The following is a 22,980-nucleotide window of genomic DNA, read 5'->3' as shown; positions in this document are numbered from 1 at the left end:
ATCTTCTATTTTACAATAACAACTATATCTTTCCCAATAATCAATCCTGCTTCATATTTAAGATTACAAAAATTAAGAATAATAACTTTATAGTGTATGAAGATGCACATTCAAAACAGGAATAAGAGGTAATCCAAATAATACACATTTTACAACAAGCATTTACATTCACTCAGAACCCTAAAAGCTCAAATCCCTTGCATATGTTGTTCTTAAAATTGCATAGAGACTTTCGCATTTTTTACGCCTCTCGACAAGCAATTCCTTTCTTTACATCAGCACATCCGTACACTCCAACAAATGCCGGAACAGCTTCCTTAGAAAGCGATTTTCCCGGCAGTTCCACTAAAAGTTGCCAACTCACAAGGTATACATTCATAGTGATGGGTTTAATTTACAAGGCTTTGTAAGAGGTATACATAATTCACAAAAATTACTTTCGGAAATCATCTCCTCATTTCGTGCTCTACATAGTTCTCGTGCCGCGAAGAACTCAGCTGCATTTTTCTCCGTTTTGCTGTAAACATAAGCGAGTCGATTCTGCGTCTGTAAACCCTTCTCAGTAGATGCTGTTTGTTGCAAAAAAGTGCTTTTGCAAGCAGCTTTTCTCAATGTAAGCTACTTGTTCGTCTTGTCTTTGCCTAGGCGAGCTTTGCGCACAGCCTGTTGGATCTGCCGCTCATGCTCCTTAAGCATGTCTTCGACGTTCCCTCCCGGGGGCATCAATGGCCCCGAGTAATGGATTCGTTTGATCTTGCCTCCGTAACCCTGAATTTGCCAATAACGGTAACCACATTAAGCATCACAAACTGAGAATGCGCAAATGCGTCGCAAGTGCCTTAACAAAATGCCAATGTGATAATAAACAACAGTTTAAGTAAGTAGTTACCACTGCCGAGTCCTTGACTCCTAAATCTTTCTTGTGAGAAGAGGCAGGCCGATCGAGCACATGCTTCTCCGAGGACTCTACGATATCGAGCCGATTGTATCTCGGGTGAGCAGTGCTTCTCCCCGCAGCCGAAACCGATAAGCTGTGCAAGTCGGTCCCACCGGCTTGAGGCTTATAGGATCGTTGTGTCTTTAGCTGAGGGCCATTTGCGACCCTAACGGAGCTATACGTGCGCTCCGGAACTCCGCGATGATCATCGTGATTACCCTTCTTATTATACCATGTTGATCCGAATTGAGCCGTGTGCATAGCTGCGGGTAGTCCGGGGGGCTCGATGGGGAACCCGGCTCCGCTATCCTCCAGTGGGCTATACTTCACACTCCTGCTTTTTGGATTTGCCTGTACATGTCGCTTCTGGAAGCGTAAAAAAAGAAAATAGACACATAAGTTTGGCACGAGCTAAAATTGATTGCATAAACGATGGAAAATCATGTGCACTTCTTAAGAATTGATAAATCTTCTTCACAATGAGATTTTTGTATGCAAACACCAAAAATAAGTGTCAACCTCATAAAACTACATTTAGGATTACCTGAAGCTCTGCATTGGCATTGGGAACTGGATTTGCTTTAGATTCTTTTCGCCTCGGCTTTATAGATTCAGCTCCCCGGCCATTAATAGCTGCCGCCTTTTGCCTGTAAGGACAAAAACACATGGTAAATAATTTAAGAACCATGGAACACTATAATTTCTATTATAATTAGAAGAAAATATGTAAGTGTGTCCTAATGATAGCAAATATAGTTAAACGCAATATTTCGAGAAAAATACCTTCTAACTTCTTCATCGCGAAGCTTCGCATCATACTCCTTGCTTGGTGGGTATTTAGGCAAACTCGAGGTATCACATGCATACGGCTTTGTTCTGAAAAACTAACAAAATTTTTAACTAGTTATCAGTTAAAAATGGAGACAAAAAAACTCAAGTGAAAAATATGAGCATGAGAAAGAAGAATATTGCAAAACCATTCTCCTCTTTAACAGATGATAGAATTTACTTTTTAAGTTTAGAAAGCAAAGAATACTAATTAGTTTTGTTTCCTAGCATGCTCACGGAAAGTATCGCATCTCCATTGTTTAAGGGAAAAATATTCAAATAGTCTAGAAAGAAGGCATGAAATTTATCACAAGAGTCAAAAACATACTTCGCTCTGAAGAGCTGAAGCTGCTGTTCCCCGAGCAGCTGGTTCGATTGCAAGTAGAGAATCTAAGAGAGCTAAAGCCGGAGGAGGGAAATCCTTGAACGTCTCGGCGAAACAGCGCCTGTATTGGTGTTGAGGTTTGAAAATAGTTGCATGCGGCAACTTTGATTTCTTCCAATACTCCTCTGATGGTGATCCACACAGCTTGAAAATCTTGTGGAGTTGCTCCACCTAGACGGTGCGTAGGAAAACAAGTCAGTCAACAAAGCCAATTGGTGGAAACGTTTAGTCAAATTTTAGATAAAACAGGAACTATCTACACTTTTAAGAGATCTCCACTCCTTTTAGGTTTCAGCTCGGTCCACAACTAAATATTATGTTAATAAACTGGTCTAATCTTAGGAAGGAATTTCATCGAAAGATTAAAGCACAGGTTAGGGCCCCTATTTTGAAAGATTCCGTACCATATTAAAATGAATGCTAAAAGGATGAGCAGCGATGCAACTTATATTGTCTATCAGTAACGGGAATCTTCCTTGACGCACATTCTCATTACATAAACTACATCTTTATGAAAAATTGTTCAGCGAAACTGAGTTCACTGAGTTTTTGTCTGCGCCTCTGTGGAGGAAGAAGTATCTAATCCAAAGAAGAACGAAAATGAAACCATAAATAGGACGACTATGAACATTCATTATTTGCAAGGCATGAACGGCAGGAGGCTACCGATATCGGCAAATCTAAAATTATTATTGACAGAGTAGGTTCATTTGGCCCAACAACTTCTATATAGTAAACAATGACCTGTCAGTAACAATTTCTGTCTAACGATGTCACTACCCATGAACAAATGCGACTACATGAGGACTCTATCGTATCATATATGTGAAATTCGTAAATGCCATTAATCAAAGCTTGAAGAATGCTCTATACCTCAGTTCGTCCTGGCATGATTGGCTTTCCAGCAAGCAATTCTGCGAGGATGCAACCCGTACTCCACAAATCAACCGCTACGCCATACTCCGTGGCACCCAACAAAAGCTCGGGAGGTCGATACCACAGCGTGACAACTCTACTCGTCAATGGCTGCTTCTGATCAGGATTGAAAAATGTCGCGAGGCCAAAGTCCGCTATTCTAAGGTTGCCATTATTATCGATCAAAAGATTCGAGCCCTTGATATCTCGATGTAGTACTCCACGACTGTGGCAGTGATCGAGTCCTCGAAGTAGTTGTTGCATGTAACACTTGACCTGATATTTACATAAAAAAATTTGGTATTTATAAGTATTATGGAATGATTAAAGAACTACAGTAACAGGTTGTGTCAGGTTCTTGCCACCCGGCTCACCTGTCGCTACATCTATAGATGGTTTCCTACATTATATAGCCATACTAGAATTTTAAGGTGTTATCAGATCATGTACCTGCGGCTCGGTGAACTTAAGACCTGGAGTTGCCGCGAGCCCAGCAAGATCGTGCTCCATGTATTCGAAGACAAGATACAAACTATTCGACATCCGAGATGTTACTATGCCTTCAAGTTTTATAACGTTCGGGTGGTCGAGTCTCCGCAGTATATGGATTTCTCTAGCCATAAATCGAACACTTTCTGGATCCATATTGACAAACCGAACTTTCTTGAGGGCGACTACCTTACTGGTTTCAAGATCACGGGCTCTATATACATTACTATAAGTTCCTTGCCCAATCTGCAAAAGTTTTTCATATCAATGTCTAGGTGTTAGCACTAAAATGTCATAGAATAGTGTTGTTCATGTTAATATTGCATCATCGTCGTCGTCGTCGTCATCAATACCATCACCATCATTACCAGATTACTTATGTTCATTTTCTGAATAACAAAACAATAGAATCATATTCCAATATTTCTTTAATCAAACAGAAGGAAACCTCAAAACAATAGAATCATGTTAGATTAAACATGAAATTCACACATTGTCACAACATAGTAAAGACGACGAAATTGAAATCTGAATCAAATTTCAGGCACTAAATTTGCAATAAACCCCTCCAAAAGATTACCTTGTCCAATTTCTCGAAAGAATCCGCTCTTCGCGGAAGCCACCCTTTCACGGCCTCCCCGGCCACCGCCGTGAGCCAAGAAGGCCAACCGGCGATCGCGTGCTCCCCCGAGAACCCGTTGGGCACTCCGCCGATCCCCAAATTGGGCTCCGCGTCGCCGACCCTCGCGTTGTCATCCTCTGTCCCGTTGGCACCGACATCGACGGTGGCCCTTCTATGATGTCCCACTGGCTTCCTCGCCCTATTCTCGGCCGTGGCCGCTGCCGCCACCGCCCCCGCCTTTTTCTTCTCCGCCGCATCGACGGTCACAGGAATCAGGACCACCCCATTTTCCTTCGGCTTCGAGTTAACCCTAAGTGTTCCCCCACCATCGACTATAACCGGTGCATCGGAGCTCGGCACAATTGCCTCCCCTTTCTTCGATAGAGTAACGAATCGCTTCAACGATTTGCTCGAGATGGAGGCCTTTCGCAGGGTCTCGACATTCTCCTCGGTGGCGATCCCTTTAGAACAAATGCAACCCATAAGATGAACAATTCACAAACTCTCCCCCCTCCCCCTTCCCCAATCCCACTCCTTTTTCCCTAATTTTCTCAATCAAAATCGAGCGCCCTCAAAACACCATTCCACAAAAACACTCAAATTTCCCCCGGAACGCCGATCGAAACCCTAATTAGACCAAAACCCGCATCACAAACTCGACGAAAATCGTCGCAGCGAGATCAAAATCCCACCTTTGCGTCGGAAACGAGGGTTCCGACCAACCAAAAATCCCACCTTTCTATTTTCTGCGAACAGGGGCGGAGCAACTCGCGGAGGCGACCAACAAAGCTGATCGAAACGAGGACAAAAACAGCAAAATTAGGTCCATTTTTTCTCAAATTTTGGAGATAAATTAAGTAATTAAACTATCCAAAAAAGACGTGGAGGAGAGAAACAGAGAGAGAGAGAAATGGGAAGAGGAGAGGGATTATAGGATTCTTCTACTTTGCTAAAAAAAAGGGGGAATCGAAGGGTTTAGAGAGAGAGAGAGAGAGAGAGAGAGAGAGAGGTGTAGAGAGAGAGAGAGAGAGGGGTGTAGAGAGAGAGAGAGAGAGAGAGAGAGAGAGAGAGAGAGAGAGAGAGAGAGAGAGAGAGAGTCCATGGTGTCCATAGTGATGCAAGAAGAGAAATCTTTGCACAGTTTTTCTTTGCTTTCATACTCTAAAAAGTAGTAGATCGATGTTGCCAAGTTTATTTTCCCTCTTAATTAAGTCTTTNAAGCTCCTTTATAAATATCTATTTTTTTAATTTTTTTTTCTCCAATTTTTAAAAACATACATTTTACCCATTATCATTTCAAGTTATATTTTGTCCCTTTCTCTTCTGGGTTCATCACTATTCCGTCTATTTTTTATAATTTATATCAAAAATATTTATTAAAATAATAAGAATTTATTAAAAATTTATTTTATAAAAAAAAAGGGGTAATTTGATTATTTTGCACTCCTCCATTAATACAGTATTCCCTGAAAATATTTTTAAATTTTTTTAAAAAAGTAAAATATAGGTTTTGAAAGTCAGAAAAAAAAAAGTAAAAAAAGTGAATATTTATAGTAAGATTTGTGTAATTTGGACTTATTTTGTTAAAAAGAAGAGGGGTAGGAGTTATTTTGGACCGTTGATGCGTGGTTGATTGATGATGAGTTGGTAAAAATGTGTGAAGGCCCCTCAACTACATTGAGTTTTGAAAGTGCCCTCTGTAACTGTTAGTTTTTTTTTTTTTGGGGGGAGTGTAATTTCATAGATACCCCTCCAAATTGAGGTTTATAGGAGTGTTAGTGATAGTTTCTCCAAATTGAGGTTTATAGGAGTGTTAGTGATAGTTTTGGATGATTAAGGATGTATTTGTAAACTTTTAGATTTTGGAGGGACATTTATGATATTTAAAGTTTTAGATTTGTTAATTTAAACTTTTAGAGAATGATAATTATTTTACATAACTGGTACATGATATCAAACAGAAGGGTTTTTTTCGTGCAGTTTTTTTTAGAATTGAACTCACTTAGAAATGTGAAGCAATAGGGTTCAAACTTAAGATGTCGGATATCAACTACTGAGCACTTAGCGAACTGCATTAGGTGCGGTTGGTTCTTAGGAGGAAGTGTTTTTTTTTTTTTGGGAGATAGGTAGCACGCTACCTGCTTCGTTTATTTTATTTAAAAATAAAATTAGCTGAAAATGTGAATCAACTAGAATTCGAACTTAGGTCTCGAGTACCAACCACCAAGCCCTTTGTACTTGCTCTAGGGACGGTCTGTTCGTTACGAGAAAGTGTTAATTTATGTTTTAGAAGAATAACATAGTACCAGAGTAAAAGGTTCTGAATTCGAAAAAAAACGTAATCTGTCTTTGTTTAAACTAATTACACTAAGTCAATACAAAGGTGGATTTCAGAGGACTAAGCATTGTTGCTATAAAACTACAAAGATTCATTAAAAAAAAGAGTACATATTTAAATGGTTGGCAATAGTAAAATATTTGTAGGTTTTTTTAAAATCTAATATAAAATGGCTCACAAGTGCTCAAGATTATATAAAGTTATAGTTGTGGGGGTTTAGATATTATAAAATGATTAATTTGCAAGAGTAATGGAGTAAGAAGGTGGTGCCCAAGTAACAAGTTAAATAAGTGCAAAATAAAGCTCAATGATGATGACTGAAGTAGACATTTGATGTGTAAAATGATTTTTTAAAAAATTTATTATATTTTTCATGCCAATCTTATGAATTTTGAACTATCTTAGGAATCTCAAACAAAATAAATTTTGAACAAATTATTTTAGGAGCAATTGCTTATATATTCCTTAAAATTTTTCAACTTTCTTATTTATCGCTCTTAAAAAGCTAGTAATTGAAAAAAATATCCTTTCAACATTCCAAATTATTTTAAATATATTTTTACAATTAAATTCTATTAATGAACTGTTAGGAACATCCATCATCTCTGTAAAATTACTGTCCCTTCTACTGTTACCAACTTCTCTTATTTATCCTTAAGTTAGGGACAAAAGAGATAATTTAATTTTTTTTTCAATTCCGGTAAAAATTTAATGTTGGTTTAACCCCAGCGAAATTATTTTTGAATAATAGAAAAATATACGAAAAATATATTTGAAACAAAAAATATATATATATATATATAAAATATTTCAGAAGTGTTGAGAGATATATTTGATATTATCCCATTATTTTAATACCATATGGCTACGAAATAAATTTTCAACATTTGTTTTCCTTCAACATGGTGACGCAGAAAATTTTGCACTTTCTCACTTTCGTAGAACATCTAACCTTTTGGAGCTCTGCCACGTATCACAGAAGCTTAATGTCATTGGATTAAGGGGGGCAATTGCAAGGTTAGCATTAGAAAATCCACAATGCAAGGGAAAAATACAATCACAGGCACGAACTCGCGCGCGAATTCGACGGAGTGTCAAATATTCTCCAGTTAGCAGAATCTGAAATTTGTATCCTTCCCTCTATCGCTTCGAAAGATCGAAACAACTGCAGTTTTTGAACAGATCCCCAGTTTTAGTAATCGCGAAAATGGAGATTACAAATCACTCCAATGTGAAGCGAAATCCACGACAGGTTATAACGAGCACGGCGCCTCTGCAGTTAGGAAAGCACGCCGCCTCTTTATGAACCGTTGGCGGAACAGCTCAAACTTCCCTCCCTTGATTGCTTCTCTCATCAAGCGGAAAAATCCGAGATAGTGGTGAGTATTGTGTCTGCGTACAATAGCGCGAGTGAGAATATATGATGTAAATGTTGGTAGTTTCCTACAGCTAAATGGCGGGGCTCAGCAGGCCCCAAAATTTTCTTTTTATAGTTGTTATAGAGATTAGATTAGGGAAAGAAACAAAACGACGGCTTACATTTCCAGTAAGATCTGAGCCAACATTTCGTGGACGTTAAGCAGGTGATTAATGTAAGCTCGAGTGTGATTCTGGCATGTGAAGCAGCCACAACGATCGACAATTGGCGAGGTATCTTTCCTGTAGAAAGAAAATACGGTGCATAATAACTATGAGATTGCATATTAAACTTACATTTCCCAATATTTTTGGCTCCGAGATGCGAAGTCAATGGTGATATAACATCCGGGCCACATAGACAAACTTCGCTCCACAGTAAGGTGTGCTTTCTCTAAGAGAAAGGTTTTAAAGAAATTTCGGACAATAGATCAGTTTCATGCTAAACGCGAAAGAGCGGGCACTAGGATTTTGGGTAGAATCATCGTTGTGAAGAGAATAAAATTAAGAATTGATATAAATTAATCACCTGTAGATCGTTGCCCGTAGGTTTATCTTTGTGCAATCCGCACCTTCAATATCCGTCCGAGAATCCCAATTGTCTCTCTCGACAATGTCGAGAGGAAACACAAGTGCGAACCCTCCAAGAGTAAGATGGTAGATGTATCTGCAATTGCATAATGTGTATTTTGTCTGTAAGGAAAAGATGAGGTGTAAGAAAAAGTAGTAAAATTATGTTCGTTCCGTACGTGGAGTCGAAGAGATCAATCCCGGCAGCCACACCCTGCAAGACCTCTTCTGTAAGAGGGGATCATGAATTAAAAACAATTAACCAAATAAAAAATGAAAATGACACCAGCACTTCTTTTTCTCCTTTTTTTCATTTGTTTTTCATAAAATTGACCTCAGCATTTGTTAACTGAACCAAGGTAGAAATCTAGGAGGACAAATGAGGCGACATCAAACCGACTTTTGCATCGAGACTAAAAGCATTAGTTGGAGAAACAAAGTAACATCAGTACCTGGAAGCGAAAGTCTAGATACATAGCGCAGTTTTTCTTCTGGTAAGCAATCCTAAAAGAAGAGAAACCAACTTTAGATTTTTCTACAGCCATGAAAAGATTATTTAAAAAATAATGAATAAATAAACAATCCAAATTCACAATTAACACCACAGAATCCTTGGAGTAAAAAACGATGAGATTTTACATTTGCAATAGATAGCAGATGAAAAGTTGAATAATCCCAATACCAATCAAATGTAGACCGAGTAATGGTTCAGTCACTTACCGTAACAGCATTAAGCAAAGCCAACCGTTCTTCCATACTCTCTCCCAGGCCAAACCCTCCAATCCAGAAACCTGTAGTAAATTATTAAACAGCTCAATTCGCCAGCATCCGAGATAGGATTCCTAGAATGGCTAAAGTACTAAATGGGTTCTTAGAAAACTGAAATTATGAAAGAAGAAACTAAGGATAAGAAAATTCTTTTTCTAGCAACCCCTGGCCAGTGCTTCTACTTTTCCGAAGGGATCTGAATCCAAATCCAACATGAGAAAAAGTGGAAGCACTGGACTCACGGTGCTTATGAAAGAACTTTATATCAAAGTTCCTATCTACACCAGCTACAGTTAGTTTCATAAAACCATACCAGCTCAATTTTAGCACAAAATAAACTAAATATTTCTAAAAGATTGTCCCACAATTTTTGCTAATTTAAACCAACTTGTATTACTATTTGTAGTTAATGAAAATAGGTATTAAGTTAGAAAATCAATTATTTGAAAAAAAAAATAATCATAAATTTTATCAAATTCCGTCATGTAATTGTATCAAGGAAGCTCAGATTCGCACATTCAAACAATCTGCACATATTTTTCCAAATACTTTTATCAAATAATTCTTTCTAGTTAATTGACAGTTAAAAAAAAAAAAAAGGAAATACCACAATTTCTCATAACTAATCCTTGAATTCAGCAAGTTCCATCACCCAAACAAATGATTGCAGTAAGTGGATCTATAATATCCACTCATTATTTGTTACTAATCTCATCACATAAGCAAAATTAATTTTGAATAGTTAACCCGCAATTTCATCATATTTCGCTATTTATATTCGTTGAAATGCACTAATAAGGACCACCAAACTACTAAAATTGAAAAGGCCTGAAAAAAGAAAAGGTCTGGCCCATGCCATAAGCACAAACTTGAAAATTAGAATACCTGCTACATTTCGTAGCGACGCTTCAGTTGCACAACGCTTCCGCTCATCTATATTGGATCCTCCAACAACAGCGCCCAACGTGTTTTTCCCAGCTTCCTTACCATCACAAATTGCAAATATTAGTGAACTCGGATAGTTTTAATCAAACAACCAAGAAAACATTACTGAAAAACTGAAAAAGTAATAATAGCACATAGAATTCATCAACTTCGGAATATCCATTGTGCTTTATATCAAAATACATGAAGCTTCTCACTTTCCGTAATTCCGCATAAATTGAGTTCTCTAACTAAAGCAACATTTTAAAAGCCACAGGCTACAAAACATGTCGAATTGTCACCCACCAAGTCCACAGCAAGGCAATCATCGAGCCAGCGTAGCGTTCTATCAACAGAAATTCTATTCCGCTTCTCAGTAACCCATGCGGGCACCTCATCCGCCAAACTTGCCCACAAGTTAGGCTTCATGGAAGTAATCATTTGCATGTATTCTGAAGGTTTGACCTAGCAAAGAAAGGTGATAACCAAATTTAGCGAAAATGCAAAATATGAAAAAGCAAGGTGATTCGAGCTGACAAAAACCATTTAAAGGACTACCAATCGGCGACCGGATGGTGTTTCGAATGATGCTCCAAGTTTGTTGGAGGCTTCGCTTTCCGGTAGACTCTCAACCGAATCACTCGCTGCGGCTACTAAGATATGTTCTTGTAAACCTAGCATCTGATGCAAACCACCAATATTTGAAATAGTTTTCGATGAAGGGCACTCAATGCTGCATACATATATCTCAAACAGTTAGAAGAAAGTAAGTGTAGAAATCTAAGAATTGCATCTGCGCAATAAAATATGCTTGGAAAAAACCAAAAAAAAGGTATGATTTTGAAAGATAAACATGTCAAGACAGTGTAATGCAACTAATGGGTTCGAATTGCGAGTCGCAAAGACAATAATTCTTAGCAAAACGCATTTGACAATTTCGATGATCGCAGGAAACAAAATTGCAATAAGAAAAGTAACAAATGACACAGATAGGAATGGCATTGATAGCAGTGAACAAGTGTTGCACAGGATATTCTCTAAAGAGAATTTCGCATAAATGCCCTCGGAAATACGCAACATTGTGCAAATAACACTGCAAGGTAAGTAATTATCCAAGTATACCGAAAAACGTTGTTGATTTGCACACGCGCCCCGGCCAGGATAATCTTTATATAACCAAGGTTTTCACGGATACAACAAGTGAAAATAGCAAACTTCGAAGGGGAATTTGCACAATTTTACATATTTGCCTGGGCGCGCATGCAAAGAATCAACACTTCTCTGAATCGTCATAGTAGCATAGCACAAAGAAGGTGACATATAAAGGAGCCATTTTTACCAAAGAACGAGTAATATTGGAGTGAAACAAACAAAAGGGAGATCACACATCCACACACCACCAACTTTTTACTAAGAGGCATTTAGTCGAACACCTTCAAAGCACACCTCTAGAGAGAGAGCGAGAGAGAGAGAGAGAGAGGGGGGTCTCTTACAAGTGGATAGGACTCACGTGGAGGAGGTGGGAATCGGGGGATGGGAGGGTGGAGAGGAGATCCCGGGAGACGAAGGCGGGGAGGCCCTTCCGCGTGGAGAGGAGGAGCGACGGGGTCTCCACCACGGCGGCGCCGCCACCGCCGCCGCCGCCGACGTAGAGGGCGCCGGCGCGCGCCTTCCCGCCCCCGCCACACGCCTTCGTCACCGCGAACCGCATCCTTTCCCGCGCGCGCGCGCTCTCGCTCCCGCCCCCGCCTTTTTTATTGCGGCGTTTGGGGGCGGGCGAAAAGTTGGGATTTTTCCAAGCTGTGTGCAACTACTGAAAACACAGAGTAATTTTTGCACATATATCCCTAAAAAAAACAACTATTTGTTTCTGAATAATTGTAATATTGGTCCCTAAACTTTCGCAATTTTTTACTTTAGGCCCTAACCATTAATTTTTAGGAATAATTTCATATCTATGTAAACATATCGAATAGCACGTATATTCTTATTATGCTTTTCATATTTATTTCTACAAAATATGATAAGAAGTTAATTAAATGGGGCAAAGAAAAATATAAATTAAATTATTTATTTACTTTTAAGCTACTCTATTTTTTTTCCAAAAATATATTAATTGGATCATGAGAAAGAAGTTAATTTATGAAAAATAGTGAAGCAATTTTTTTAATAAATAGTGAAGTAATTAAATTTAAACTAGTGAAGTAATAAATTGAATTATTTATTAGTTCTAAGCTATTATATTATTTTCAAAAAAAAATAATTGCATTACGATAAAGAAGTTAATTTATGGACAAATGTTGATAAATATAATTTAAATATTTAAAATCCATAATTGGAGATTTATCGAAATTATCTAGTAAATTTGATCTATGTAGTGAATCCCAAACATATTACTTTTAAATAAGTTTTGATTATTTAGACATGTAATTAGAGATTTACTGAAATTTCTTGGCCAATTTTAAATATTTAAAACTAAAAATTAAAATTAAATTTGGCCTTTAAATATTTAAAACACATAATTGGGGATTTATTGAAATTATTTAGTAGATTTGATCTACGTAGTGTTATTACTTTTAAATAATTTTTGATTATTTAAACAGGTATTTAGAGATTTATAGAAATTTCTTGGTAATTTTGAATATTTAAAACTAAAAATTAAAATTAAATTTGGTCTCGCCAGTTCGATATTTTTAAATAATTTTTTTTGATTATTTAAACATAATAAATAAATCAGAGATTTATTGAAATTTCTTGGCAAATTTTAAGTATAGATAAATTTTGTAGATAAATATAATTTAAATATTTAAAACCCTTAATTGGAGATTTATTGAAATTATCTAGTAAATTTGATCTATGTAGTGAACCCCAAACATATTATTTTTAGATAAGTTTTGATTATTTAGACATGTAATTAGAGATTTATTGAAATTTCTTGGCAAATTTTAAATATTTAAAAATTAAAATTAAAATTAAAATTGGTCTTTAAATATTTAAAACACATAATTGGAGATTTATTTATTGAAATTATTTAGTAGATTTGATCTATGTAGTGAATATTATTTTTAAATAAATTTTTGATTATTTAAACAGGTATTTAGAGATTTATTGAAATTTCTTGGCAAATTTTAAATATTTAAAACTAAAAATGAAAATTAAATTTGGTCTCGCCATTTCAATATTTTTAAATAAACTTTGATTATTTAAGCATAATAATTAAAAAATCAGAGATTTATTGAAATTTCTTGGCAAATTTTAAATATTTAAAACTTATAATTTAAATTCAAATTAAATTTTGGTCCCGGCGAGGCTCGAACTCGCGACCTCCGGCTCATAAGACCAGCGCTCTAACCAACTGAGCTACGGGACCAATTTATAAAAAAAAATATTACGAATTTATATATATTTTTTAAAACAAATATAAATATTTATCGAATCCGGCATTGGAATCTTTATCGTCGCCGACTCTCCCCATGTAGTCGGCAAGCTTAGCAATCTCGCCGCCGACTTCAGTTGTAACTCACCCGTTGATGCTACTACGAGCGCCCAATGTCATAAACCCTAAACCTCACTCCTTTTCCCCATTTTAATTTTTGGTCAAATAATATGCTTTATGTTTTTTTTAGCTCATCTTTTTTTTTTTTGTGTTTAATTTAATCAGTAGCATGTTCAAGCACGAGCCTAAATGACAGGAAAATTGACAAAATTATCAATTTAACTAACTACGAGAACTCGAATTATAATAGAAAAGAAATTAGAGGTCGCGGGATATGTTGCTGTCGTCGACAGCAACATTCTGAGAAAATGATCGTTTCACATGATATCAGAGCAGAAGCTCCCGACTCCTCCTGAGTTCGAATTGATCCCATTTTGTTCGCGAAAAAAAAATTCATTATACATATATAAACATAGAGCAATCATTTGCATGTGTGAGATTTGCGAAGAGTAGTAGCAGAATCTGATAAATCACCACAAGAAATGCAAAACAAGTTCTTAAGAACTTAAATAATCATAACAATAATAATATAACTATACTAGGGAAATATATATATGTATATATAAATATAAATATACACTCCTAGAACATGCTCTAAACAAGAACACTACAATAGTTTTAGTGAACAGCAACTAATTTAGTTTTGGATTATTTATAAAACAAGATAATGAAGGGGAGGCTCCTATTGAACTTTGGGTTGGTTGTTGGATATGGTTAGTGGGTATGGAGCATCTGCTATCATCATGCTTACGTCGAAAAGCCCGTTCTGCTCGATTATCTGCGCAGTTAAAAAAAAAAAAGTTTATAACATATCAGATCACTGGTTTTTTGATCAAATTTATAGTCATTAATCTCCGGTTTATGTAACTTGTTTGGAATTGAACTCCCTAGTGTACTATTTTTTGAATGTGTTTGAATGTGTTTTTAAGGCCAATTTTTATTTATGTTCTTGAGTAGTACCTTTGTTTGGAGGATTTGATTCGCGGTCTTCAGTATGCCTTCCTGTGTAATCAAAGGAGCATCAATCAAAAAGCGCCGAATTCGGTGAATAATAATATGGTATTTCGGAAAAGCTGAGTCGCTCGATGCTTTTAGTTTTCGGTTTCGACAGCGGATGGAATGTAATGGATTGGTGTTGAACTGCTAACCTTGTTCCTGAGCATTTGAATCTCCTGGGCCATGATCTGTATCTGCTTTGGTAAAAGGGTGTGCAGTTAGATCCTCAACTATTGAGATAGCGAAAAGAAAATTAAAAGAAAAGGAAAAAAAAAAAAAAAATTTAGGATCCTCGCCTTCGTAGAGCGGATATTGTATATCCAAACTTCGAGGTTCCGTTCCACGGCTTGCAATTCGTCGAATGTCATGTGCGCCGCCGTTCCGTCTCCATATATGTACCTGCCTCATCGTGCTCTGATACTATGTTAAGTTATATGAAACAGCCGTCTTTCTCTGAAAGCTTAAACTGTCAGAGAACGGTGTTTTTAATATATGTTCAACAAATACAATGTATCATAAATTTGTACTGGGCTCTTCTTAGAGGTTTCTCTTTACATGTTTCGCTTCATTATGTCTTCTTTAGAATATGTGTTCATATCTTTTTGTATAATGTTTTCAAAGTTGTCGTCATTCGCAGGATGATTTTTGGAAACATGGTATGTTCTCGATGTTCTCTCCCTAACCAATTAATGGCTCCTATGAACTTAGCTCGCTTTCAATAAACTGCGGTGCCAAATTACGGATGAAGGAAACAGGGTTTGCCCAAGCTTGTGTTGTACTTTTGATCGACCGTTCTTTGATCATCAAAAACAAAGTACCGTCATCGCCTCTTTTGGATTATAAAGGGTTACTTAAACTTTAAAACTTTGTTATCAACTTAACGGCGTATGCAACTTTTCAAATAGTAAGGAGCATGCGAACTTGGCTGATGCAATTAGTATAGCTTAAACTGTTACAATCTCATACAACCTATCATACGAATTCATGAGCATACACGAGCTTTCGTATTACTTACCTCAAACCTTTCTGAAGCAGGTCAATCTCTTGCTTCAGCATGAAAACCTCTTGTTCAGCAACCTGATGCGACAAAAATGTACATAAGTACGCTGTCGATAAAACTAGATCAGATGTTATTTTCTTCGGTATTCATTACAAAATGTATCTTTTGTACCTTAGTTTGGTATAAATAAATGAACCAATTATATCTGTCTCAGAAACTGATCGAGCGCCATGCTCAGATATCTTAGGAACTCACACTTAGAATCTTAATTAGTGAACCAAATTTCCGATAGCCAAATACATAGATGCTTGTTTGTGATGTGCAGAGCCAAAAAGTAACATTTGAGAATTGAGATCCTTATAAAGTAACATAGATGTGGCTTAAGTGGGTGTTAGCTTGTTTCTTAAGCAACACAGATATCGCCTACGAATCATCGCACACTATACTATTTGTTCTCTCTAGGAATCATGTACAGAGAACTATCAACTCTAGAATAAATGTCCTTTTCATTGGAAGAGATCGAATACCTCTACAATAAGCATATTATCTCACTTTGCTTTTTTTCTGATCAATCGTAGATTTTGCGCACTACTCAGAACAAAAAAGCAAGAGATCATTTGAGAAATCTACCAAAATAACACACTGTTTTCTTAGTTTATAAGTTCTTAATTCGGTGCATAGTTTGAAAAAACTGAAACAAAATGTGATGTTACTATTGTTATGCAAGGACTTATTATTGAGTGGCATGCATGATCATGATGACGCGATTTTCGCACGAACCTGAGATTGGTTCACTTCGCTGCTCTCCGCTTGGCCTTCCACACCGATTCGCTTGTACCGCTCGATCAAGTTTTGCATGTTTCTTGTAATTCTCGAACGAAAACAAGAACCGCATATAGAAATCAGTGAACCAGTGGAATCAGAATCAGCTTATCTATGTATAATAGGAGTTGTAATGATAGTCACAAACCCGTTAGTGGCGAGCTCGTAGAGCTTTCCGTTCGCGGAGAACATGATGACGCCGATCTCCGCATCGCAGAGAACGGATAACTCATTGGCCTTCTTGAGGAGCCCTCCCCTGCGCTTGCAGAAGGTGACCTGACGGTGCACGGGGTTCTCGATCCGCCTCATCTGCACCTTACCTCTAGCCATTTGCACGTCCCGCGTTCTCTCTTCTTACTTCTTCGCACTTTGCACACAACCCTCCACTAGTTTAGACTAGCTTCGCGGTTGTTGCTGCTCTCGTGCTCGCGAGGCAATGACAGCGGTATCTGACGGGGGGCAGTGAGCTTCATATAGCAGCGGATAGCTCAATGAAGAAACAAGAACAATTTGGTTGGCCAATCGTCGCGCGCCACGCACGTCATTATCGGTGGTAGAATCCACTTCGGAGAATGCGTGGCGGGGGTCAGCTTAGCTTAGGATTGGGGAACCTCTCAGTGGCCAATTGTCTATTTCGATCTCCAGGAACTCGGGCCTCTCGGCATCACTCTGACAACTTAGGATCTGATCCTTGGTCCTCAACCAATTCTAAGTGCCTTTTTTCTTTTCTCTAATGGCCTAGAAATCGCGCTTTTAGTGGCTACATAGATGATGCTTCTTTACCTGTTACTTTCTTTTCAAAATTAAAAGATATCTTCTTCGGAATCGCTTTTTCGGGCACATTGGATATCTAATTTTATTTAGTCTCTCTTTCTTGTTCATGCAACTTTCCTTTTTGAAATTCTCTTGCACATATTTGTTCAGCTCCCTAAATGGCGATGAATTCGCGATTATCGTCGAAATCTTTCAGTCTCCTCTTACATCAGAAAGATCGAATTCGCGCAGATCAATTTGTCAGCGCCGATCGCATGCCTCCGCGTGGAATCCGCTTAGGAAAATGCGCTGAGTCAAACTCAAAATCTCTTTAGATAAATGTGACTGATCAATAGAAAGTGCCATACATGCATGTCACACTCACACTTCAATTTGAGATAAGAGCCAAACCTTTATGCATAGCATGTTACAAAAGTGCAACACACATGGCGCTGCGCCATTGGTCGCCGCCTTGTTATGATATTTTGGAAACCATTGGCTAGTTTATTGCCAACAAACATAAGCAAAAGCCATTCTCACCACTAACCTTAGTTTAGTAATTTAGTACTTATGTTGAAGGGCCAAGAATCTCATCAAATCCCATAAAAACCATTCTTTTCTCCACCAATAGCAGTTCCTCATAATCAAATATTGAGTGCTTAGAAGCTGATATTTATTTATATATATTAAGATGCATTTCCAAGAGTGTTACATGAGGATTGTTAGATTATAGTGTCGGATCGTTAGCGCTAACCATTAATTTCAAAAGTTCGAGCTGGTAGAAAGATACAACCAATCCGCTTAAAACATACAGACACAGCACCCACGAGTTTCGATTGTGACTCGGCCCAATCAGTCTTACGCCATTTCGAACATAACTTGGCCAAACCCGACCTTCCGCCGTAGGACAAGATGCTGGCCCCTTCAAGCCAGCGTATGGTATAAAGCTCCATATGTCCGATAAAGCGGCCAATCTTTTTCTTAGTGCTTAGATGTTGATCTTTCTTGCCATATCCTCCATAATCATGCACTTTTTTAAAATTAAATCAAAGAGTGAGAGCATGTTTCAGGAATAATCAAGGGTGGAACATTATATAAATGAAAGGGCATATATATATATATATATATATATATATATATAATTGAGCTCCTATGCTTTTAAAAGTACCAAGTCATTGGTACTTGTAAGTTTTGGGCCCTTGGATTAAGGGATGTGCGGTTGGGATGATGTGGACCCCCTAGGGTTGAGTGGGTAGTTGGTTGAATAGTATAATCTAACGGTTGAAAATGATTAAAGACAAAGATCTAACGGTAAAAAACTTACAAGTATCAAGTGCTTGGTGCTTTTACAAGCACCATAGCTAGACTCTCTCTCTCTCTCTCTCTCTCTCTCTCTCTCTCTCTCTCTCTCTCTCTCTATATATATATATATATATATATCCGGCTGGGATACTATCGATAGCACTAAGCACTTGGTGCGACCGAGTTTTCCGCCGTGAGATTTAACCCTTTTACTATTTTCATCCGTTAGATTATACTATTCAACCAACAACTCACTCAACCTTTGGAGGCCCACATTATCTTAACTTTTGGAGGCCCACTTCAACCAATGGCCANAGAGAGAGAGAGAGAGAGAGAGAGAGAGAGAGAGAGAGAGAGAGAGAGTCCGGCTGGTATACTATCGATAGCACTAAGGGCTTGATATTATCGAGTTTTCCACTGTTAGATTTAAACTTTTAGTCATTTTTAATATATATATATATATAGCCGGCTATATATATATATATTAAAAAAAAAAAAGAAGCCACATAACATAACATAATAATAACATGACATGACATTAAGAGCCAGTGATGTCTTATCACTGCTTTTTTGGGATTTGTTGGTGTTTGCACATTTCTGGAACTGCTGCTCTGCAGGATTTTTGTACAAATCTTAATTAATTTGGCTCCAGGAATAACTGTGTGAGAAAAATATGACAAGGAGATGATTCTTATTCCTGTGGAGTGTGTGTGCATTTGCTGGTGAATTATGTGACAGAATTGGTGAGGAATTAATTGAAATTTGCCAACTTTGATGTTGTATATATGTTGTGTTACATTAGTACAGTTCTTAGCTTCTTACTAAAATTACTTTTTTTCCCTTTTTTTTTTTTTTTGAGGAAGATGTAGGCAGGTACTCATTTCATTAATTAAGGAGATATGAACTTAGCAACGATGGTAAAGACAACCAGGGCATCCAAAAAAAGAAAAGGCGAAAATTACTGATATTACTGATTAGAATAATCATACAATCTTTTATTTTTCATTATTTGGTCTGATTTTTGAGACAGCTTATTTATATAAAAACAAACGTTTGGCAAACAAAATGCTTATAACTTCTTCTTTTTTTTTTTTTACTTTGTTTTTAGTGGAAACTAAAAGAAGCTCATTAAACATAGAAGTATGGGCAAATTGCATGTGGGAGCCTCAAACTCTAGTTTACTGTAATTTCTAGTTGGAACTTTTATAATTATTGCAATCGAGTACTATAATCTAATTTAATCGACTAAATTGATGTAACAGTGCTGTGATTGGTGATGGGCCACTAATTAAGATATCATATTACTTTTATATCAGCGGTGTATTAAGATTTAACCAACTAAATTAGATTGTGGGACCGGATTGTAATAAAGTTCAAACCAACAAAGTGTGACAGACCTCACAATTTGAGGGCCAAATGTGCAACTTATCCTACTATTTGTCTGGACCGGGCACATCAGCCATGGACTGCCCTTCATTTATCTCTTCGTGCCATACCTACTTTCAATCACCACCGCTTTCTGAATTACGTTCTTTCAGGCTTTAAAATTATTCGTTCTAAATCCTTTGCTGATTGAAAGCAAAGATGAGGTGGACAGAGAGGGGGACTAGACATTGGGCGGTCCGTGAACGACGTGGTGGACCAGGCCCAGTGATTTACAAGTTTGCCACTGTCACCTGTCAAGGTGGGGAGATAAGATTATGGAGATGTGGAGACAAGTGTTGGTGTTTGGTAAGGTGAACCCAAAAGGGTGCATATATGGGGATTATTATTGCTCCATGGACCAGGGCCTCTTTTGTGGGCAAAAGTGATTCTCCTCTCCTAGGGCAAAACAAAGCCCTCCACTAAGCTTTTTACTTTTTAAAAAAAAAAATATTTAACCCTTTTTTTTTTTAATTGGCTTTTCAAGATCTTTTTATAGAGCTAAACACAACCATCCTAGCCAATGTTGGGTGGTTCTTTGGTCCACAAAACACCAACTTTTTCAAGAGGAGACCACATGGCCTAGGAAATAAAGCCTGTTTTAAAAAATATTTTATCTATACATTATAAATTTTTTTTTTTAGAGATAGATAGTATGCTATTGCTACCCGCTTCGTTTATTTCATTTAGAAATAAATTTAGCTGGAAATGTGAATCAACTAGGATTCGAACTTGAGACCTCGGATACCAACCACTAAGCCTTTTGCTACTTGCTCTAGGAACGGTCGATTATTTAATGAAAACACTGAATCTCTAATAGTTTAAGCATTTTGAGATAAACAGTTATTTTTATATAATTTAACATGGTATTAAAATAAGAAGTTCTGAGTTCGAGTCCCATCAGGCTCCTAGCGTTATTTAATTTTCCTAAACCGTTAAAAAAATATTAGCAGATATTGCAGTACTCCTAAAAACAACATTTAGTGCTAGTATACTGGTTGTTATTTAGGAGCAGGGCTGCTGCTAATCCGTTTTTGATGATGGTGTTTCCAAATCGACAATTCACTTTATTAGACTTGATCTATCATATTTAAAGTATTTAGAAAATAAATTTTATGATTTTTCGATATCATTTACCTAACAATCAAAAAGGTTCAAAATTAATAATTTTTAATAGTTGATGTCTGTCGTCTTTAAGTTTAATGGTGTACCAGCATCCAAATCAGATGAAATTTTGAAGAAATTCTTTATACTATCTATAGCAAGATTAATATCTCCGATCGAAAATTTTAGTACTATATCACCGCAATTTATGAGATTTTTATTTTCAGCCGTTGATTTTGAATCTTTTCAATCATTAGGTAGATGATATCGAAAAACTGCAAAATTGATTTTCAACATACTTCAAATATGTTAGATCAAGTCAAACGGAACTGATCGTCAATTCGAAAGTTTAATCATCAAAAACGGTGATCCTAAGAGCACAGCAGTCCTGCTTGTTATTTCGAATGCAAACTAAAAGGTCACAATTTTTGGGTAATGGGTTAGTAGAAGTACTTAGGGATGATTATGGGATTTAGGAGTCTATGGGCAATATCAGAAAAGGGGCAAAAAAAAAAAAAAAATCTGTTGAAAGGATCGAACAAACAAAGCAGGGCTAGTTTAATTCACAGTCATTGTAAAGTTTTGGCAACAAAAAAGAAAAGAAAATTTCTCTATTAGATTTCTTTGCAACTGGAGTGAATTTTTTAATCTAAGGCTTTGTTTGGGATTGTTACCATTTTTTTATTTGTTTGAACACTAATTTTGTATAATTTGATGTTTTTTTCTTTTTTGTTGCGGTAGTTGGTTAGCTTGCAATGCATCTGACAAGGTGACTAGTGGCAACTTTTTTTAAAAAAAAATTGGAAGCAAAAAATTACTATATCGTGTTTCTTTTTTGTTTTTGTTATCAAATAAATATTTTAGATGAAAAGATTGCAAGCAATTCACTTTTACACCTTTCTATATAGAAGTTTTATTTAAAGAAACAAAAAAGAAACACGATATAGTAAAATAATTTAAAGTTTTTTTAATTTATTAGATGCTTTACTAAAATTAAACTATAGCGAAAAATCACACTCAAAAATTGCACTAAGCTAAAGATTGTTTTGAATCAAATTTTTAAAATGTAGCAAAGGCACCGCTTCAACCATGTCTCCCACCAATCAAATCGTGCGCACAGGATTTACCCCTCCCATCGAGATTAAAAAAAAAAAAAAAAAGGGATAATGGCTTATATACCCCTCGTATCTTTTAAAAATATCTGATTTACCCCTACTTTTTTTTTCCTAAAATATCCCTCATGTTCTACAGTTCCTGTTAAGTTAACTTAGGTTAAACGTGAGTTAAATATCTACCACAGTTAAAAAAAATTTAAAATGCCAATTTTGCCCTTAACTTAAGGGCAAATAATAATGATGATAGAGAGGTATATTGGAAAAGACTAAAAGTCAAAATGCTTTTTGTACCCCTAATTTTAAGGGCAAATAAGAAAGTCAATGATGGCGGAAGGGTATATTTGAAAGGACAAAATAAAATTTTACATATATAATAGAGTTAATTAATAGAATTTAACTCTAGATGTATATTAGAAATAGGTTGGAACGTAGAAAAGGTATTTTCAATATTAGCCTTCTAACCAACCGTCCCTAGAGCAAGTGGTAAAGGGCTTGGTGGTTGGTATCCGAGACCGAAGTTCGAATCCTAGTTGATTCATATTTCCAGCTAAGTTTATTTCTAAATGAAATAAACGAAACGGGTAGCGTGCTACCTATCTCTCAAAAAAAAAAAAATATTAGCCTTCTAAGAGGGGTAAATCGAAAAGTCAATTTCAGAGGTATACAAGCAATTGCCCCCCAAAAAAATTAGCCTTTGTTCTAAAAAAGTGAGCGAATCATAGATCATGATGTAGTGTCACTGCGACATAAAAAACCACATCCTAGGGGATGAATTTGT

At 36.6% G+C, this 22,980-nt stretch overlaps 3 protein-coding genes and 1 non-coding gene across 8 annotated transcripts; all 4 read right to left on the bottom strand.

Moving 5' to 3' along the window:
- Positions 130-5,129, bottom strand: LOC109726431 (probable serine/threonine-protein kinase At1g54610). The gene is made up of 8 exons (XM_020256008.1): positions 4,135-5,129; positions 3,516-3,800; positions 3,024-3,341; positions 2,094-2,321; positions 1,721-1,821; positions 1,482-1,584; positions 890-1,303; positions 130-768 (listed from the first exon to the last, which is right to left on the bottom strand). Exons 1-8 carry the CDS (start codon positions 4,657-4,659, stop codon positions 619-621), a joined length of 2,124 nt encoding a protein of 707 aa, XP_020111597.1. The 5' UTR covers positions 4,660-5,129; the 3' UTR covers positions 130-618.
- On the bottom strand, positions 7,486-12,001 carry LOC109726432 (queuine tRNA-ribosyltransferase accessory subunit 2-like). 4 transcript variants are annotated; one of them, XM_020256009.1, is made up of 10 exons: positions 11,686-12,001; positions 10,751-10,925; positions 10,499-10,657; positions 10,154-10,250; positions 9,221-9,291; positions 8,953-9,004; positions 8,680-8,728; positions 8,460-8,597; positions 8,054-8,173; positions 7,486-7,906 (listed from the first exon to the last, which is right to left on the bottom strand). In XM_020256009.1, the coding sequence occupies exons 1-10, from the start codon at positions 11,901-11,903 to the stop codon at positions 7,768-7,770; spliced, it is 1,218 nt and encodes a 405-aa protein (XP_020111598.1). In that variant the 5' UTR covers positions 11,904-12,001; the 3' UTR covers positions 7,486-7,767. The 4 variants fall into 4 exon arrangements, with proteins under 4 accessions (XP_020111598.1, XP_020111599.1, XP_020111600.1 ...); XM_020256010.1 differs by having other exon boundaries at positions 8,680-8,725; XM_020256011.1 differs by having other exon boundaries at positions 10,751-10,873; positions 11,703-12,001.
- TRNAI-UAU lies at positions 13,489-13,562 on the bottom strand. Its single transcript has one exon. It is a non-coding gene; the product is annotated as a tRNA-Ile (tRNA).
- LOC109726434 (MADS-box transcription factor 26-like) lies at positions 14,172-17,324 on the bottom strand. Of its 2 annotated transcripts, none has more exons than XM_020256014.1 (7): positions 16,655-17,324; positions 16,465-16,555; positions 15,700-15,761; positions 14,981-15,083; positions 14,837-14,878; positions 14,649-14,690; positions 14,172-14,466 (listed from the first exon to the last, which is right to left on the bottom strand). In XM_020256014.1, the coding sequence occupies exons 1-7, from the start codon at positions 16,834-16,836 to the stop codon at positions 14,371-14,373; spliced, it is 618 nt and encodes a 205-aa protein (XP_020111603.1). In that variant the 5' UTR covers positions 16,837-17,324; the 3' UTR covers positions 14,172-14,370. The 2 variants fall into 2 exon arrangements, with proteins under 2 accessions (XP_020111603.1, XP_020111604.1); XM_020256015.1 differs by having other exon boundaries at positions 16,465-16,546; positions 16,655-17,312.

Source organism: Ananas comosus, linkage group 21, assembly GCF_001540865.1.
Source record: "Ananas comosus cultivar F153 linkage group 21, ASM154086v1, whole genome shotgun sequence".
NCBI classification, from domain to species: Eukaryota; Viridiplantae; Streptophyta; class Magnoliopsida; order Poales; family Bromeliaceae; genus Ananas; species Ananas comosus.
Note: the sequence above shows the minus strand (reverse complement) of the source record. Positions and strands in the feature narration are given on the sequence as shown.

What these genes read in the sequence shown, in the direction of transcription:
- LOC109726432 (XM_020256009.1), bottom strand. Translation starts at nt 11,903, where the DNA reads ATGCGGTTCGCGGTGACGAAGGCGTGTGGCGGGGGCGGGAAGGCGCGC. An exon ending in ATTGCCTTGCTGTGGACTTG is followed by an intron (nt 10,251 to 10,498) that starts GTGGGTGACAAT and finishes TGTGATGGTAAG; the next exon opens with GAAGCTGGGAAAAACACGTT. An exon ending in GCTCAGATCTTACTGGAAAT is followed by an intron (nt 7,907 to 8,053) that starts GTAAGCCGTCGT and finishes TATTGTACGCAG; the next exon opens with ACACAATACTCACCACTATC.
- LOC109726431 (XM_020256008.1), bottom strand. Translation starts at nt 4,659, where the DNA reads ATGGGTTGCATTTGTTCTAAAGGGATCGCCACCGAGGAGAATGTCGAG. An exon ending in TTAAGTTCACCGAGCCGCAG is followed by an intron (nt 3,342 to 3,515) that starts GTACATGATCTG and finishes TGTAAATATCAG; the next exon opens with GTCAAGTGTTACATGCAACA. An exon ending in GAGTCAAGGACTCGGCAGTG is followed by an intron (nt 769 to 889) that starts GTAACTACTTAC and finishes TGGCAAATTCAG; the next exon opens with GGTTACGGAGGCAAGATCAA.
- LOC109726434 (XM_020256014.1), bottom strand. Translation starts at nt 16,836, where the DNA reads ATGGCTAGAGGTAAGGTGCAGATGAGGCGGATCGAGAACCCCGTGCAC. An exon ending in ACAATATCCGCTCTACGAAG is followed by an intron (nt 14,879 to 14,980) that starts GCGAGGATCCTA and finishes TTACCAAAGCAG; the next exon opens with ATACAGATCATGGCCCAGGA. An exon ending in ATCAAATCCTCCAAACAAAG is followed by an intron (nt 14,467 to 14,648) that starts GTACTACTCAAG and finishes TTAACTGCGCAG; the next exon opens with ATAATCGAGCAGAACGGGCT.